The 17,747-nt window shown below is 40.5% G+C and overlaps 1 protein-coding gene across 1 annotated transcript in view; it reads right to left on the reverse strand.

Annotated features, from left to right (window-relative positions):
• Window positions 1-17,747, reverse strand: part of MBOAT2 (membrane bound O-acyltransferase domain containing 2) — a 127,470-nt gene that overhangs the window by 65,551 nt on the left and 44,172 nt on the right. The window contains exon 3 of the mRNA XM_003787377.2: window positions 14,781-14,858. Coding sequence (XP_003787425.1) covers window positions 14,781-14,858 — 78 coding nt within the window. The remainder of the gene's footprint in view (window positions 1-14,780; window positions 14,859-17,747) is intronic.

Genomic DNA, 17,747 nt, shown 5'->3' on the forward strand with positions numbered 1-17,747 from the left:
GGTTATTTTTTTGTTGCAGTTGTCGTTGTTTAGCTGGCCCTGGCCAGGTTTGAACCCACCAGCCTCGGGGTATATGGCTAGTGCCACAACCACTGTACTACAGGTGCCGAGCCACGATTATTATTTCAAGACAAGAAAGATATATCATCTGATTGGATAGTATCTTCAAAATGCTCACTTACTTTTTGATTTTGAACATTACCTATCAAATGGAAAGTTCAGACACTCCTGACTTGGCTCGCAGAGGCCCACTCCACAAGTAGTCTATGTAAATTTCTTTTTACCCTAATACACCCAGACTTAACAGGAATACCCAAAGTAATGCCTTTATTTACCGAAGAACATGTTATATAATCCCTCTAGTTCACATAAAAGCCCCTAACTTTTTTTAGGAAAAGCCCTTGATTTCAAAAACAGAAAAAGGCTTTCCTTACTTCTCAAGAATGACTGAAACATTCTCAATAGGGATTCAGTTTACAATTCGAAGTTTAGAATTCAAATAGAGTACATCCAAAGGTACTATACTGACTTCACAGTATATAAAGAAATCTGAACCACATCCTTTCCTGAGTGCAGTATTTGGTGGACTGAACCTATGTTCTAAAGATTTTTCAGAAATCTAACAGGGCCTGGACATCCCATTACCTATTACCAAATGATTCCCTATGAGAATTCAGGGTATTTAAAACCTCTATTATGAGCAGAAGACTGGGAAAGGCCAGTATATTCTTTTGGATAGAGATAACTTGCATATTTGCTCTGAGAAAGAATAACCAGCACATACAAACCCCTGCCTTCACGCAGAAGCCCTTTTGGCTCTCACTACCTCACCTCAATCTATTAGGACATGTATGTTTTAGTGACACATCCTCATAATCACAATGGTTAATGCTTAGAATTAATAAAGTACAATGGTAAAAAGCCTGGGCCCTGGGTAGCAGCAGACACACCTACTTCAAATCTAGGCTGACCAGACGTCCCGTTTTTGGCGGGACAGTCCTGCCTTTTAACAATTTGTCCTGCGTCCCACGGCATTTTAAAAAAGTCCCAATTTTTGGAAAGAAGACACGAATGGGTGGGAGAACAGGAAGGGAATATATGGTTTTTGACTGCCATGTGGCTATTTTGCCAGAATATGAGTTTTATACTATTTTTGTTAATTTTATAATGTTAAACTGTAACAATAACAAATAATTGTTGAGAAGTGATTATCGAGAACTGCTTATCAAAGTTTGCATTGTTGTCAGGCCCTGCCTTGTCCCCCCCCCCCCCCCCCCAACCTCCGGCCATGTTGCCCTGCTTTACAAATGTTAAAATCTGGTCACCGCATTCAAATCTCACACCCACCACCTACCAACTTCTGTTTCTTGGTAAAATGGGCATACCACCCATACCTCCAAGGGCTGCTGGTAGATAAAGCAGTAATCCTGTGCTTACTACAACGACCAATACACAGTCATCACTGAGCATTTTCACCATTATAAAGATAATATTTTAAAAATCAATTTTAATAACAAGTCATAGTTTACCAACTGAAGCCCACTTTTTAGCTTAGTATGTATACCACAGCAATACCAAAAGGGACTATACCTTTATTCCAAACCACTGAAAGGCTTTTGAACATGGTCCATATAGAGAATAAAAATAAAACAAAATCTAAAGACCACTTTTCTTTCTGCTACATTTTCTTCTCTCTTAGGGGTTAATGATACTGTCTTCAGTGAAGTTAATATTTTCCCCATAGAGTTCCTTAACTTCATGAAGACAAATTTTCAAATGTCTTGAGGCTTCTGTCTGCCACATGTCATTTCCAAGATCGTCATTCACTCCTAGTAACAGTGAGGCAGCTCCTGATGACACTTTAACCTAGGAATTGACACTGTAGGCGTGTTGCTAATACTGGCAGATAGTAGGTAAAAATGGACCCAGTACTACCTGTTTGTTCTTCAGGGTCACAGTGGATTGAGACAAAGACCACATCAACCAACTGCCTCTTCCTTCCCTAACTCCATCCCACTCTGCCAGTCACCATGTCCACTGTCCTACAGAGAGCCTGAGAGAAGCAGTGGGACATGAGACAGGGAATCACTAACAGAGCACTGTTAACACATCAAACGCATCACAGGAACACAGCACGAATGGATATAATCTGTTCAGAAATCTCTTATATAAATATTAGAAACCAATATCCAATCAAAAACAGACTTAAAAAGACCCCAAAGCAAAAACCCACAAATACTCATTCAGTAAGAACAGAATACAAAAGGTTGCTTACTGAGCTTCTATCATCTGTCAGCTTAACAATGGGATTTTTTTTTAATTTTTTAATTTTTGGAGACAGAGTCTCAAGCTGTCGCCCTGGGTAGAGTGCCATGGCGTCACAGCTCACAGCAACCTCAAACTCCTGGGCTTAAGCGGTTCTCTTGCCTTAGCCTCTCAAGTAGAATAACAGATTTTTTTTAAAAGTAAAATACCTCTGCAAGGAGTTCATATTCTGGGGAGAAGCAAGGAATGAACTGTACCACGTGGCATTAAACATGCCAATATGAATACTTAAAACAAAGTCTGATAGGGCACCATCAGGAGGAAGAAAAACCCAGCAAAATGATTAATAACTAATAATGACCTTTATGTAGTAATTTATTTTTCGGAGATGAGCTCTCACAATGTTGCCCAGGCTGGCCTCAAACTCCTGGGCTCAAAGTAATCCTCCTGCCCCAGCCTCCCAAGTAGTAGCTGAGACAAATGAACTTTGAAAGGATTTCATCTAGAAGTCTTCTCAGTAGCCAAACCCTTTACTCCAAGAAAAGTTTACGTTTATGTCCACACAATGAAGCATGCAAACACCAAACTCCTCAGTTAAATTACAGGTTTAATCCAATTTAGGCCCACAAAATAAGGTGACTTAATCAAGGTCCTAAAGCCAAATGAAAATTCAGCAGTTTGAATTTAAACCCATGTATATCTGACCCCAAACCAGTCCTCCTAAGATCAATCACTCAGGCTACCCAGTGTAACTCTGAGTTTTAATTTAATCTTTTCTCGTGTTTTAGTTTATTGTTCATTATATCATCAATAAAGCAGACTTCTGAGAAAAGTATCTTAATATTCCCTGATATTTTAAAATAATTATACTTCAGAATAATTATACTTAACACCAAATATGTATTATCTGTCCCCTGTTTCTGACTGTCTCATTCTACTGAATATACACAGTTGGTAGCTGATGCACAGTCTGGGTTCCGGACTTTCCAAGTTAGCTCCCCTCAGCCCTCAGTACGTCCTTCTTCTGTAGCAGTAACTGCACAGTTTGACTATAAGACTCGTGAAATGACAGAATTATGTCTTTTTTATTTCTTCGCAGTTTTTGGCCTGGGCTGGGTTTTGAACCCACCACCTCCAGCATATGGGGCCAGCACCCTACTCCTTGAGCTACAGGCACTGCCCAGAGTTATGTCTTTTTTATTTATGATGTTCCCAACTCAGTTGTGCACTGCAGAGGGCAAGGACCACACCTCTGTTTGAGTTTCTGGAAATTTTGCAGCACACAATAAATGTTTGTTAAAACTGATGGGTAGCTGGGCCACATGATATAGCCTTAGCGTCAGTCTCCTACAGTTCTCACAACACAGTTTTACACATAGCTTGGCAATCCTTAGAAACATGCAATTTTACGACATATACTTACATCTTAGGTCTTTTTTTTAGGTCATTTATCTTGCATTTTTTGGTTTGTTTTTATTTTTGTTTGGGATGAGAGTCTCAAGACTAAGATGCCCAGACAGGTTTGGAACCCCTAAGCCCAAGCAACCTCCTCCTTCAGTCTCCTGAGTAGCTGGGATTACAAATACCCACCACAGCACCCAGTGATACTGTTGAAAGTTATTTGCCAAATTATTAAGAAAATAGTTTAACTTAAGTAGTTTAACTTCTCAGGGTTAACACACTTTTCCACTCTTCCCATTTTAACCATACCACATTTCTGCTGCTTCCTCGTGTGCTGTGTTCCAAAAATCTCAAACTATTTTCTGGAACTCCAAATAAATCTTTCCCATGGAAAAGTTAAAAAGCAAGGAACATAATATGCAAAGGACACTTAGTGTCCCACACCCATACATACAAGCTCAATTAGCACATCTGAATACCCCAGAACCACACTGTGCTACATTCTCCAGGGGAAATGCCTGAACACATTTCTCCTCCCCTTCCTCTTCCATAACCTAAACAGAGAGGCTCCCTATGTTCATTCACTCCTTCCCTATTTTCAAACCCTCTGCCTTTTCCTGATTCTACTCTCCCTGGGAACAGAGCTAGAGCTGTCCAACAAATGCTCCAGGAGTAAGAATTAGGGATGAGGCTGAGAGTCTGCACCAGGAGCACAGGTGGAGACAAGGGACCCCACAGTGGCTACCCAGAAGACCCCCACGGGCAGGCCCCGAGAGGAACCCAGTGGTTGTAATGGTCCAGGAAGCAAGAGCTCTAGCAGGCCACTGGACAGGGTCTGCTGTCATGCAGAAGTCATATGTGCACTCACGCACTCACTCACTAACACTCATTAAGAACGTGTCATCAGGGAGGTGGTGCCTATGGCTCACTGAGTAAAGCACTGGCCTCATATATATACTGAGGGTGGTGAGCTAGAACCCGGCCCGGGCAAAACTGCAACGTCAAAAAAAATAGCTGGGTGTTGTGGCAGGCACCTGTTGTCCCAGCTACTCAGGAGGCTGAGGCAAGAGAATCACCTGAGTCCAGGAGTTGGAGGTCGCTGTGAGCTGTGACACCATGGCACCCTACCAAGGGTGAGAAAGTGAGACTCTGTCTCAAAAAAAAAAAAAAGAACATGTCATTACCTCAGTGCTATACTACATTCAAAAAATTAAAAAGGTACAGCATAACTGCTGTCATGGAATTCGCAGTCTGTAAGGGCAAAACAAAACACATTAGTTGCCCAAGTAACTAATAAATTTGTTACTAAAATCAAGATAAACTCTCAGAAGGAAAATGATACAATTTTATGAAAGAGTGTGTAACAAAGCATGTCTCCTAGACTGAGACTTCTAGGCAAGATTCTCTAAGAATACAATACTTAAAGCGAAATCTAAAAGATCAATGAAAGTCAAGATAAAAAAAGGAAGGAATGAAAGAAAGGGATAGAATGCCTCTGAAGGAAGCTTGTTATGGAAAACCAGGCAAGGGGCTAAGGAGAAGGTAAAGAAAAACAGAATTGTATCTAAAACTAGCACATTGTACCCCATGATTGCATTAATGTACACAGCTACGATTTAATAAAAAAAAAAGAAAAGAAAAGAAAAACAGGTTGTGTCCTAAGCTCACTCTTTTGACAAGTATTTATTAGTAAGATACCATGACTCAGGCACTTGGCAAGGCTCTCAGTATACAGTGTATGTAAGATAGACAGGATCCGTGCGCCAAAAGCACTTACACTCAAGCTGGACAAAGTGGTAACCAAGCAAGGTAATTTCAAATGGTGATATGTAGAAGTCACCCCTTAGCTCAATTTCTGTTTCAGGGAAGCCCACGCACACAGACTACGCCTACCATCACAGCCTCGTTTAAATGTTGCTAAAAGTTGTGGCATTCATGAAGACACATACAGGGATTGTTTAATAATCAGATCATTCATTGTTTTTATAAACAAGGCACCTGTGTTTAAAAATTGTCCCTACTAGATAAATGGTAAAGAATTTAGTTCTATCTATACATGAAACAGATTTGATGTATCTGTTTCTCATCTGACAGAGCAACTATTATACAAAAAATACACTTCTGTCAAAGGAAGAAGAAGGGCTGGCAAATGCACCCTGCAATGTAACAATATCACTAGGGTTGTGGCAGTTCCTATAGTCCCAGCTACTGGGGAGGCTGAGGCAGGAGGATCACTTGAACCCAGGAGTTTGAAGTTGCTATAAGCTATGATGCCACAGCACTCTACCCAGGACACAGAGTGAGACTCCTCAAGAATGAAAACAAAACCCAAACAACATCACCCTGGCACCCCCCCCCACCCCCAGTTCTTTCATGACTAAGTGCCTTAGCTTGTGCTGTTCCCCCTGTAATGATGTCCTTCCAGGTTACCTCCTCAGCTTCTGAAGGCCCTTATATCACTTGCATCAAATGCACACACTATGCCCTCCAGAAAGGTCTCCAGGGAGTTTTTGCTCCCGGTTAGATTGGCTATTCCTATAATATAAACTCTCCTCCCCCAGAGCTAATCCCAGAGCGTTTAGCATAAAATGTTACAGCAAGAGTTCACACACCCATCACCTATAGAAAGGGTGTGAAGACGGTCTAAGGAATAAGACAAGGAATCAATGAACCAAGGAATAAACAGCCTGATTTCACAATTGACAGACATCACTGAAAACTGTCTACCGCAAAACCACAAAGCAATCTTTCTACTAAATAGAGGCCGATATCCATGCATCTCAGGGGTTTAACCACAATTCTTTTCCATCACAATGATGCAGTCTACTTGTTCCCCCACCCACCTTTTAAGCCTGAGGAACGTGCTCCAGAGCTGATCCCAATGAAGGCCCAAGCACCAGCCAAAGAGGCCCTCAACTAAATCCCACCCTCACTCCTTCCGGCCTGGAGTGAGCAGTTCTGAGAGTGCTGGGCCAAAGGAAATGGAAGCACAGAGTCCTGTGGAATCAACCCCGGGGGAGACACAGAGGAAAGGTATCTTACGGCAGAGGGACGAAGGGAGCCCCCAGGACAGGGAGCCTGAGACTGGGGCAGCTGGGCTGCAGCTACAGAGACAGGCCAAAGATGCCTACACACGGCTCTGTCTCCTACTTCAGCAGCTGCTTTCTTGAGCTTCCAGCCCCCTGGGGAACAGGGAGGTCATCAGAGTTTGGAAAAGATACATGGCCAATTGTTTTCCCCAAGACATCTTAAAACACACCAAACAAAGAATAAACTTTACAGACAGTTTCAAAATACAGCATGATTTGAAAACCAAGAGAAAGAGGTTCATGGACACTTTCTCATACTACCTCTCAAGGTCTCCTGTCTAGTGGTATCAGTAATTCCTTTAACATCACATGTTTTTCATTTCACAAAAACAGATAAAGAGTAAATTGCTTGTGACTGATAGTGTGAATAAATTTCGATCACATGAAATTACATTACTTAAAATAGCATGTTCAGCACGGCACAGATGTGTTCAAAGCCACCATTTCCTAGCGACATGGTAATAATGTAGTAACTGAGCCTCTACTTGTTCACTTATGAAATGAGGCACCATCACCTCTCCCACAGCAAAGCACGCAGTGGGCCTATAATCAGCTCACTCTCCTCCTCCACATGTTTTGATGGGAGATAAAAAGCAGGAAGGTACTGGCTATCCAAAAGAAAGAATGAATGAATGAAGGCATAAAAGACAAAGAAAAGAAAGTCAATATTAAAATTATGGAGGTTCTCGATTTATTTAGAGCACTTTATGATTAAGAGGGAAAAAAGTATTTATAAATAGCTCACGTTCTGTGACTTCAGCAGCTCCCCTGGTGCTTGTCAGGAATTACCATCAGAAGGAAACTTAGAAGGCATATGGCACTGTCTCCTACAGCATTCAAACCACAGTGTCCCTCAGCATCTATTTCAGTATCTCCAATGACAAATGCAATATTCCATAAATCACACTGACAAATACTCATTATTACAGAGGTTATGCTTCCTAGGACAAAAAATGTGCCTTTCATATCAACCGTATCTACATCATTCAAACAGTTACAGAAAGTTATCATGTCTTTCCCTCAACATTCAGATTTCCTTCCTTTGAAGGTCAATGTTCTTTTTGACTCTTTCTTCTTACAATTAAACTCAAAAAAACATGGACATGATACTGGACAAGGTGGCACTGAGACTGCCACCTTGTCCCTGGACCTATTGCTTTTATGGCGAATGGAGGAATTCGCCAGACATGAGCGGAAAGATACTGGCACCATGCTGTCCCCTCTCATGGACTTCTGGCAGGTCAATTCCTCCAGTGCATCCCTGATTGGTCTATTTTCAAAACCTGCTCCTGATTGGTCTACTTTCAGGACCCGAAAGCTCACTGGACAATTGCCCCTACATAAGCCCTTAAGCAGAGCACCCAAACGCAGACCTCTGAGAGAGCGGGAGAACAAGGAGGTTTGGCTCTTTGTGAGAGCTGTAACACTTGTTGAATAAAACCTAATAAAACCTAACCTACTGCTGATCCTGTGGTCTGTCGCTTCATTCATTGAATCACTGAGACCAAGAACCTAAAAGTCCGGTATCAGATTCACATGAACATCTATAAATCTTCTTAAATGAGAATATGTATAAAATTCTTAAATCAATTTTCAAAACTGTCTCTATTTTAATATTGATTTTCCTTCTCATATTTCTCTTTATAATGTTTATAATTTTAAATAGCTTTGAAGTAAAAATTTATACGTCATAAAACTCACGTCAGTGTACAATTCAATGCATTTTAGTGAATTTACACCATAGTCTAGTTTTAGAATCTATCCATCACCCCAAAAAGTTCTCTCATGCCCATCTGCCATCAATCCTCACTCTCACCCCAGCCCCTAGCAAGCACTGACTCAACCCTTTGTACACAGAATTTCGCCTTTTGCAGAAACATCATATAAGCGGGCTCCTATCAGCTGCAGGCTTTGGGGCCTGCTTTTCCCACTGAGCATGCAGTTTCTGAGACTGACCCATGTTATGGCACACAGCATGTTCCTTGTCACTGCTTGGGGTGCCCTCCTGGCAACATACCAGCTGATGAACATGTCTGTTGGAAGCTCTGATGAACAATCTGGCTATAAACACTCACAAGTGTCCACGTCAATATGTTTCCATTTTTCTTAGAGTAAAATTACTGTTATGTAAGTATATGTTTAACTTTTTAAAACTGCCAAACTCTTTCCCTCCGTGGCTGCCCCCTTTTACATTCCCACCAGCACTATGAGGGTCCCACCTCCTCCACATGTCACTGCACCTGGTTGGTGAGTGGTCACTCCCTGTCGCCACTGTTGGTGAGTGGTAAGCGGTATCTCACCAGAGTTTTACAGGCACTTCCCTAAGGACTAATGTGAGTATCTTTTCATATGCTTAAATTTGCATTTATATATCTTTACCTGATGAAATGTTGTTCAAATCTTTTGCCCCTTTCTTAATTGGGTTATTTTCTTAATATGGAGTTGTAAGAGTTCTTTATTCTGATATATAGATTTTGCAAATATTTTATCCTAATCAGTGGCCTGTTCTTCCATTTTCTTAACATGTCTTTCCAAGAGTGAAATTTTTTTATTTTAATGAAGTCCAAACCATCAAATTTCCTTTCATTTTCTTTGTGGTTTTAATATTATGTTGTCCCCTAATCCAATGGAAGTATTTTTTTTCTCCTTTTTCTATAGGCTGTAGAGTTTTATCTTCCCAGGTAGATCTGGGAGTTACTTTGGGTTTATTTTTGTATTCCCTTCTGAGGTAGGAGTTAAAATGCATCTTTACTTACTTGTTCCTACGGTATATCCAATTGTAAAGGCACCACTTGTTGAGAAGATAACCCTTTTCCCGTGACTTGCTCTAGCAAATTTGTCAGCAATCATTTGACCAGATTTTGTTCAACTGACGAATACATCCATCTCAACACACTGCAGGAGTGCACTGTCGTAACTGATGCAGCTTGATGCTAAGTTTTTTTTTTTTTTTTTTTTTTTTTTGAGACAGAGCCTCAAGCTGTCCCCCTGGGTAGAGTGCCGTGGCATTACAGCTCACAGCAACCTCCAACTCCTGGGCTCAAGCGAGTCTCCTGCCTCTGCCTCCCAAGTAGCTGGGACCACAGGCGCCCGCCACAACGCCCGGCTATTTTTTGGTTGCAGCCGTCATTGTTGTTTGGCGGGTCCGGGCTGGGGATTCGAGCCCGCCACCTTAGGTGTACGTGGCTGGCGCCTTAGCCGGTTGAGCTATAGGCGCTGAGCTGATGCTAAGTTTTTAAATGAGGTAACGCTAAATAAGTCATTCAACTTTGTTTTCTTGTGGGGCTGTCCTAGGTCCTTTCCATTTAAATTTTAGGGTCAGCTTGTCCATTTCCACAACAGAGCCTGCTGGGATTCTGACGGAAACTGCACTGACTCTTTTGCTCCACAGCGCAGGAACTGCCACACATGCTACTAAGTCTCCCGACCCTCAACATGGCAGCGCCTCACAGCAATGCTTTCTATTCTCAGGCTTGCACTTCTGTTAAGTTTACTCCTACACGTTATTCTTTCTGGTCCCCTGAGGATGGATTTTTAAAATTTCATTCTCAGACATTCATTTCTGGTATTTAAAAATCAGTGTCTCACTCTATTGCCCAGACTAGAGTGTTCACTGCCACCTACTAACTCCTGGGCTCACGTGATCCTTCTGAATACAGGTGCATACTACCATGTCCAGCTAATATTTTTCTATTTTTCTGTAGAGATGGGGATCTCCTATGTTGCTCAGGCTGGCCTTAAACTCTTGCCTGCAAGCAATCCTTCCACCTCAGCTACTGAAATGCTAGGGTTACAGTCATGAGCCACTGCGTGTAGGGAACACTGACTTTTGTATATTGATCTCACATCCTGTGATTTTATTATTCCGTTTATATTGTTTTTACTTAAGTGTTAACCATCAGGCTTTGCATTACTTTACTTCCTTTTTACACAAAAGTTATATCAAGAGGAAGGCAAACATTTCAGCTATCTTTTTAGAAAACATTGCTTCAAGACAGTAACTCATAAAACAATTTCATATATTCCATATTTGTGCTATAGCAAGTTCAAAATTACCACTTGGCAAACTTACATTTTTTAAGCTAATAGGAAAATGTCTCTGCCACCTGCTCTCTTAAAAGAGTCTGCTTAGATAAAGGTTGGCCAAACCCAGTCTACCACTTATCTTTGTAATATAGTTCTACTGAAGCACAGCTGTGTTACCCGTTCACTATGGTCTACAATTGCCTTTGCCCTGTGACAGCAGAGTGAAACAGGGACAGAAGCTGTATGCCTTGCATAGTTAAAAACGCCAAACCCTGCTCTCCGAAATGCTAGGTAAAATTTGGTGAAGGTGAATTACTTCCATGCTAAGGAGCATTAATATCCTTATAGAGACTGCTATAGACTGTTCCCCTCCCCCCAATTATGATGCTGAAACCTAATCTGTGAGGATGTTTAGAGGTAGGCCTTTGAAGATGACCAGTTGCAGAATCCCCATGAATAGGATTAGCATCCTTATGAAGAGAACCAGAGAGCTCTCTTGCCTCTCCTAGCATGTGAGGTCAGGGGAGAACACCGCTGACTATGAACCAGGACGCAAGCCCTCACCAGACACCATGTCTATAGCAGCCTGATCTTGGACGGCCCAGCCTCCAAACTCAGAGAAATAAATTACTGCTGTTTATCCACCCAGTTCATGGTATTTTGGTATAATGGCCCCAAAGGACTAAGACGTATGGGATACTGTATCCCTAAATATTCTTTTGTCTCTATTATTTAAATTTTTCAATTTTTTCTTCAAAAATTTCAGAAATTATATGAAACTATAATCCAAGAAAAAGCACTGATTTCTAAAATAGATTAAGTATTAAATATAAATTAACTAATACGGATCAGAGTAATAAAGCATACACATCAGCATTAAAAGGAGCTACAGAAATAAAGTTCATATTGTATTAAAATATTTTAATTTCATATGGATCTGTTAGAGCAAGTGTAGTAACAACACTCATAAAGACCATAAAGCAAAAAAGGAAAAAGAAAAGAAAAAGAAAACAGAATGATCCTGGAGGAATCACTCGTGGTTAATCCTATGCACACGTTAATAAATTTTTTATGCCTTTTCTCCAAAAATAATTAAGTAAAAAGCAGTCACATGCAAGAACTTTAAAATTCTTAAGTGCTCTAAGTCTAAATCCCTAAATTTAAAATTCTAAAGCCTACATATTCACAGAAATATATTACATAACGCACGGCAGACTGAAAGAAACAGACAGCATTATACATAAACAGGAACTGTGAACAACACACAGGAACGCGCTGAGCCCCACCTAGTGTATCTGGGAGAAATTCTTAAGGTCTGACCCATTAAACATTTTAAATCGAAGTAAAAGCCTAAGTGAGAAAAAAAAGGGTGGGGGCATATACAGATAACAAGAAAAAAATAAGAAAACGTCAAGCAAAATACATGTGACTAAAAAGTAAAATAGAACTGAGTTTAAAAATAAGAACAAGATACACACTTTTCAAATCACTTATCCACCTGGTGTTTACTGCCAACAACAGCAACGTATGTGGCAAACCCTGCCTTCCCCAATCTGCTCCATTAATATCCCAACACTGAAATTCTATTCTAAATATCAGCAGCATATACACGAGTAGTACTTTCCCCCTGAATACTTACTGCAAAGAAGTAACATTACTAATTTGAGACAACTGTATGTCTCTGAAACAGCACTAGTATCTAATAAAATTTCCTACAATGTTAGAAATGTTCTCTATCTGCAATGTCCAATGTAGTCACTTACTGAACACTTGAAATGTAGCTAGTGTAACTAAAGAACTGTATTTCAATTTTTAATTAATTTAAATTCGCACAGCTACTTGTGGTTAGTGGCCATCGTAGTTAACAATACAGGTCTAAAGTACTATAAATTGCCTTTCAGAAAAAGAAACAATTTCCTATTACTAGACATGAATTTACTCCCCCTGATTTCAGTAATCTAATTAGTCTCTTTCTATTATACAGATTAAGAGCATCATTTTCATCAGATATTAATTAAATTATCATTTTGAACCTATCATCTATACAAGATTTTAAAAATAGAGTCATAATAGTACAAAAATCACTTCATCTGAAACACCAAGGTATTTTTTCCTTTTTTAAAAATTAAAATCAAAACATGAAGAACTTGTAAAGTGGGCCAGGTATGGTGGCTCACGCATGTAATCCTGGAACTCTGGGCAGGAGGATCCAGATCAGCCTGAGCAAGAGCAAGACCCATCTCTACTAAAAATAGAAAAATTAGCCAGGCATTTTGTGGCAGGTTCCGGTAGTCCCAGCTACTAGGGAGGCTGAGGCAGGAGGTTCACTTGAGCCCAGAAGTCTAAGGTTCCTGTGAGTTAGGCCAACACCATGGCACTCGAGCCTGGGCCACTGTGTCCATGGAAACTGAGAAGACAGCACGTCACCACAGAGGAGGTCCCTAACACTGTCCAACACAGAAGATGCAAAACAGAACGAGACTCAGAAAAAAGATAATCCCTTATGCAAAACTCTTACAGACATACGTGTTTAAGAATTCAGAAAAACAGCGCATGCATCAAACATCACATCTCAGATATGATGGAATATCCCAGCAGTATCCGTTCGTATGCTTGGTCCTTGGGTTTTCAACCAAACACTTTTTACACATCCCTATTCCCAAATTTATATCGCTGGCTCAGCTACCCTCTCCTGATATACGACTACTGGTTTAACCACCCAGCTCCCATTCTATGTCTTAAAGTCAGCATTCATTTATGCAGCAAAAATTCACTGAGTGTCTACTACCTGCCAAGCACTACTGAGGGGCTGAATATATACACCCACCTGAAAAGCTCTGTCCCCTCAACTCACACCCACTTGCAGGGTACTCTACCTCAGAAAAGAGTTCTTCCATCTAGCCTACGGTTTAAGCCAGAAACCTGGGAGTCACCCTGGACACCTCATTTCCAACCTGCACTTCTCATTAATCACTCCGTCCTTTGAAATCTCTCTCCAATCTATTCACTTCACTCCATCTGTCTAATGCTATCACCTATAGAACTAAAGCAGTGGTTATTAACAGGACCCTCATTTCACCCTCCAAAGGATATTTAAAGATATCTGGAAACATTTACGGTTGTCAGGACTGGAGGGATACTTCTAGTATCTAGTGGGTAGAAACCAGGGATGCTACTAACTAGCCTACAATGCACATCAGTCCTAAACATTAAAGAATTATCTGTCCTGGCTCGGCGCCATAGCACAGCGGTTACGGCACAGCCCACATGCACCGAGGCTGGTGGGTTTGAACCCAGCCCCAGCCAGCTAGACAATAATGACAACTGCAACAAAAAAAAGCCAGGCATTGTGGTGGGCACCTGGAGTCCCAGCTGACTGGGAGGCTGAGGCAAGAGAATCACTTAAGCCCAGGAGTTGGAGGTTGCTGTGAGCTGTGACACTAAGGCACTCTACCAAAGGTGACATAATGAGACTCTGTCTCAAAAAAACAAAAAAAATTATCTGTCCTCAAACATCAATAGTACCAAGGTTCAAAAACTCTGCTCTAAGTAAACAAAAAAGTGATGCCCACCAATGACTTTTTTTTTTTTTGAGATAGAGCCTCAAGCTGTCCCCCTGGGTAGAGTGCCATGGCATCACGGCTCACAGCAACCTCTAACTCCTGGGCTCAAGCGAGTCTCCTGCCTCAGCCTCCCAAGTAGCTGGGACCACAGGCACCCGCCACAATGCCCAGCTATTTTTTGGTTGCAGCCGTCATTGTTGTTTGGTGGTCCAGGCTGAATTCGAACCCGCCAACTCAGGTGTATGTGGCTGGCGCCTTAGCCGCTTGAGCCACTGGCACCAAGCCCAATGATTTTATTTTTCTATGTATGAAGACTCTTCTTTAAAAAGTTGTCACAACTCAGTATTATTTTAGGTATAATAAACAAAATTCTACTTTGATCTAATTCTATTAAGTTAAATTATGTATTTATATGTGCTTACTTATTTATACTTACTTGTGCATGTTCTCCACTCCTATTATAATCATGATACAGTAGGAAACTCCACTTTGTACAAGAAAATGTAAGGCATACCTGTAAAAAGTAAGAACACTGTTAGAGCCTCCTCATTTTAGCCACCATTTTAGGCTAAAAAGTACTTATGTACAATATAGAACATCGCCATATAAAAATATGAAGTAAAATTTCCAACATCTAAACTTCTGTGAATACCCTGCAGAGGCCCCAGAGAGCCTAGAAAAATAAAAGCAACCCCTAAACCCATGCTCAGTGCCCCAGCATTGCACACCCCCAGCCACAGGAACGCTGCATGGGGTTACGTGGCTCTACAATTAGAGCTTTCTCACAACTTAAGACACAATGATTAAAAAAAAAAGAGTAATAAATATGGGTTTCAGAATAGTCCTGAAAAAATATCACTTGTTTTCCCAAACTAACTTCTCCCACACCAGCTTTGTACTGCCTTTAACTTTTTGACAATATTGATCACAAAACAACAAAAAGTATTAAATATTAGAATTTAGTAAAGAAACACTCAAACCTATTTATTCTTAAAACATAATGGATCAAGCCAAGGAAACATCTTTATATAAAACAAGTCATTCACGAATATGCTGTAATAAGTCTACAATACCTCCTGGCTAACTAACGTGAGACAGTGTTCTCTAATAGTGTAATATAGTCTAGAAACCACCATTAAAGAACCAATTTATCCACTCATTTCATAAAGTTCAGACCAAACATGACTAGGAAGTTTGGGATTAAAATCAATCAAAATTATCCTGAGATTATGGGAGCGCGCGCGCGCGCACACACACACTATTTCAATTTTCTTTCCCCTTTAGTGGTACAAACAATTCATAATTCAAAGTGCTAATAAGGATTTTAACCTGTGATTAAAATCATGGAGTAGCAGGCACCTTCAATGTGGAAAAGTTACCTAAAATTTTAGACACATTTTCCCACAGAAATATATATATAATTAATATAAATCAGTAGTAGGCTCCAAGGCAGGCCTTCAGGGTCAGTCCCCCACCCCAAACCCATGCTGGCCTGCGGTGCTACAGCAACCAGAGGGCTGTGAGGAAGTAGAAACACTATGACTATATGGAAACAGAAGCTAAGAAAAAAAAATACACATTTTTCAGATTAATTATCCACCTCCTATTTTTTGGCAACTCTAATTTACTGACAATGTGAATGAGGACAGCTAAATACTTTTAAGGGCTTTTTACACTGAGAATAAAAGAACTCATCAAAGGTACTTAAATGAGAAAGAAACATTTTTGAAGACTTTGAGGAAGAAATTTTTTCCTTTTCTATGAGTAAATTTCCATGTAACATGAAGAATATATGACAACTTGAGCAGCTAAGAATCTTTTTTTTTTTTGCTTGTAGGAAAGGTCTTTATTGGTGGGGGGAGAGAGGCTGCAGAGCAGCACCAAGGAGGAGAGAAAGAGAGGACAGAGAGATAAGGAGAGAGTGGGGAAGAGTGAGGGGGAGACGGGAGAGAAGGAAGGCAGGAAGGCACAAGGAGGCGAGAGCGCAGCTAAGAATCTTCTCAAACACTGTGGTGATGCCTCTTTACCTCAAGGAGCCTCCCCACCCCCCACACACACCATTTAGATAAGATGCCCGGCCATCTTCTGGGCCACGCAGCCTTTCCGGCTGCTGTAACACGAGGGTACCAGCAGAGTGGACCCGCACTCACCTCTGCTTCACTGACTTCCATGGAAAGCATCAAGTTGCTTTCCTCCTCAATTCCAACACTGGCCATATTCCTCCTGATCTCTGGCTCTGACCTCTTGCAACTTGTCCTCATTGGCAAAATTAGCATAATAAATGCCTAATAGCCATTTAAGATTTTTCAGATTAAGGATAATGCAAGAAGTGTTGACTCAGTTACCTCATGCACAGTAAAGGCTCAAGCATTACTGAAAAGCAAAAATTAGGAGGTATCTCAAAGGTCTTTTATAATCTAATCCTCACCATTTCAAAGTAAACTAAAGTCATATACCTAGTCAGTACTCTGACATTAAAACTCAAGTTGTTCTGGGTAATATATCCACTGGTTGACTCTTCAAGAGATGGAAGGGGGTGAAAAGAGAACTCCAAGGTCTGTGAATCATAAGCTACTTAGCACTTTGAGAATAAGAGAACGTGTTATTGCAAAACGTCACTTTGTTTTTGGTGATTGCACTTTACTTAGTTGGAGTTTAAAATCATACTAAAGACAGATATAAACTTTGTTTTCTGGCAAAAAGAGCACAGGATTGAAAAAGGTTGAACCTGGCCAGGCACAGTGGCTCACACTGGTAATCCCAGCATTCTGGAGGATCCATTGAGCTCAGGAGTTTCAGACCAGCCTAAGCAAAAGCAAGATCCTGTTGCCACTAAAAGTTAAAAAAAAAAATTAGCTGGGTACTGTGGCAGGCAAGGCCTAGCTACTCAGGAGGCTGAGACAGGAGGATTACTTGAACCAGGACTTGAGGGTGGCTGCGAGCTAGGCTGATACCACGGTAACACTCCACCCTAAGCAACAGAGTGAAGCTGTCTCAAAAAAAAAAATATATATATATATATAAAATAATGTTATATATATAATATACAAAATATATATATTATATATATATAATATGTATAAATATATATATTTGAATATATATATAAATTTGAAAATTTATATATTTTTTAGTTATTCAACTAAGCACAGTTTCTGTCCTCAGCTTCCAATAAAGAGAGAAAGACACAAATACACAGGTCACTTCAACACTGTATAATGAACTCTACATAAAATTTCTACTCTGGATCACCAACTAGATGATTAACCCTGGGTGATTTTCCTTGCTCACAATAGCAAGTCACCATGCTATGCTTTCTATAGTTTTATAGATTTTAGGATTCACAGAAATCACTGGTTCCAGCGATGCAGAAGGTGAAGCTAAGAAGGGTTGAATAACATGC

The sequence above is a fragment of the Otolemur garnettii genome, unplaced genomic scaffold (assembly GCF_000181295.1).
Source record: "Otolemur garnettii isolate 467f Iridium unplaced genomic scaffold, OtoGar3 scaffold00022, whole genome shotgun sequence".
NCBI classification, from domain to species: Eukaryota; Metazoa; Chordata; class Mammalia; order Primates; family Galagidae; genus Otolemur; species Otolemur garnettii.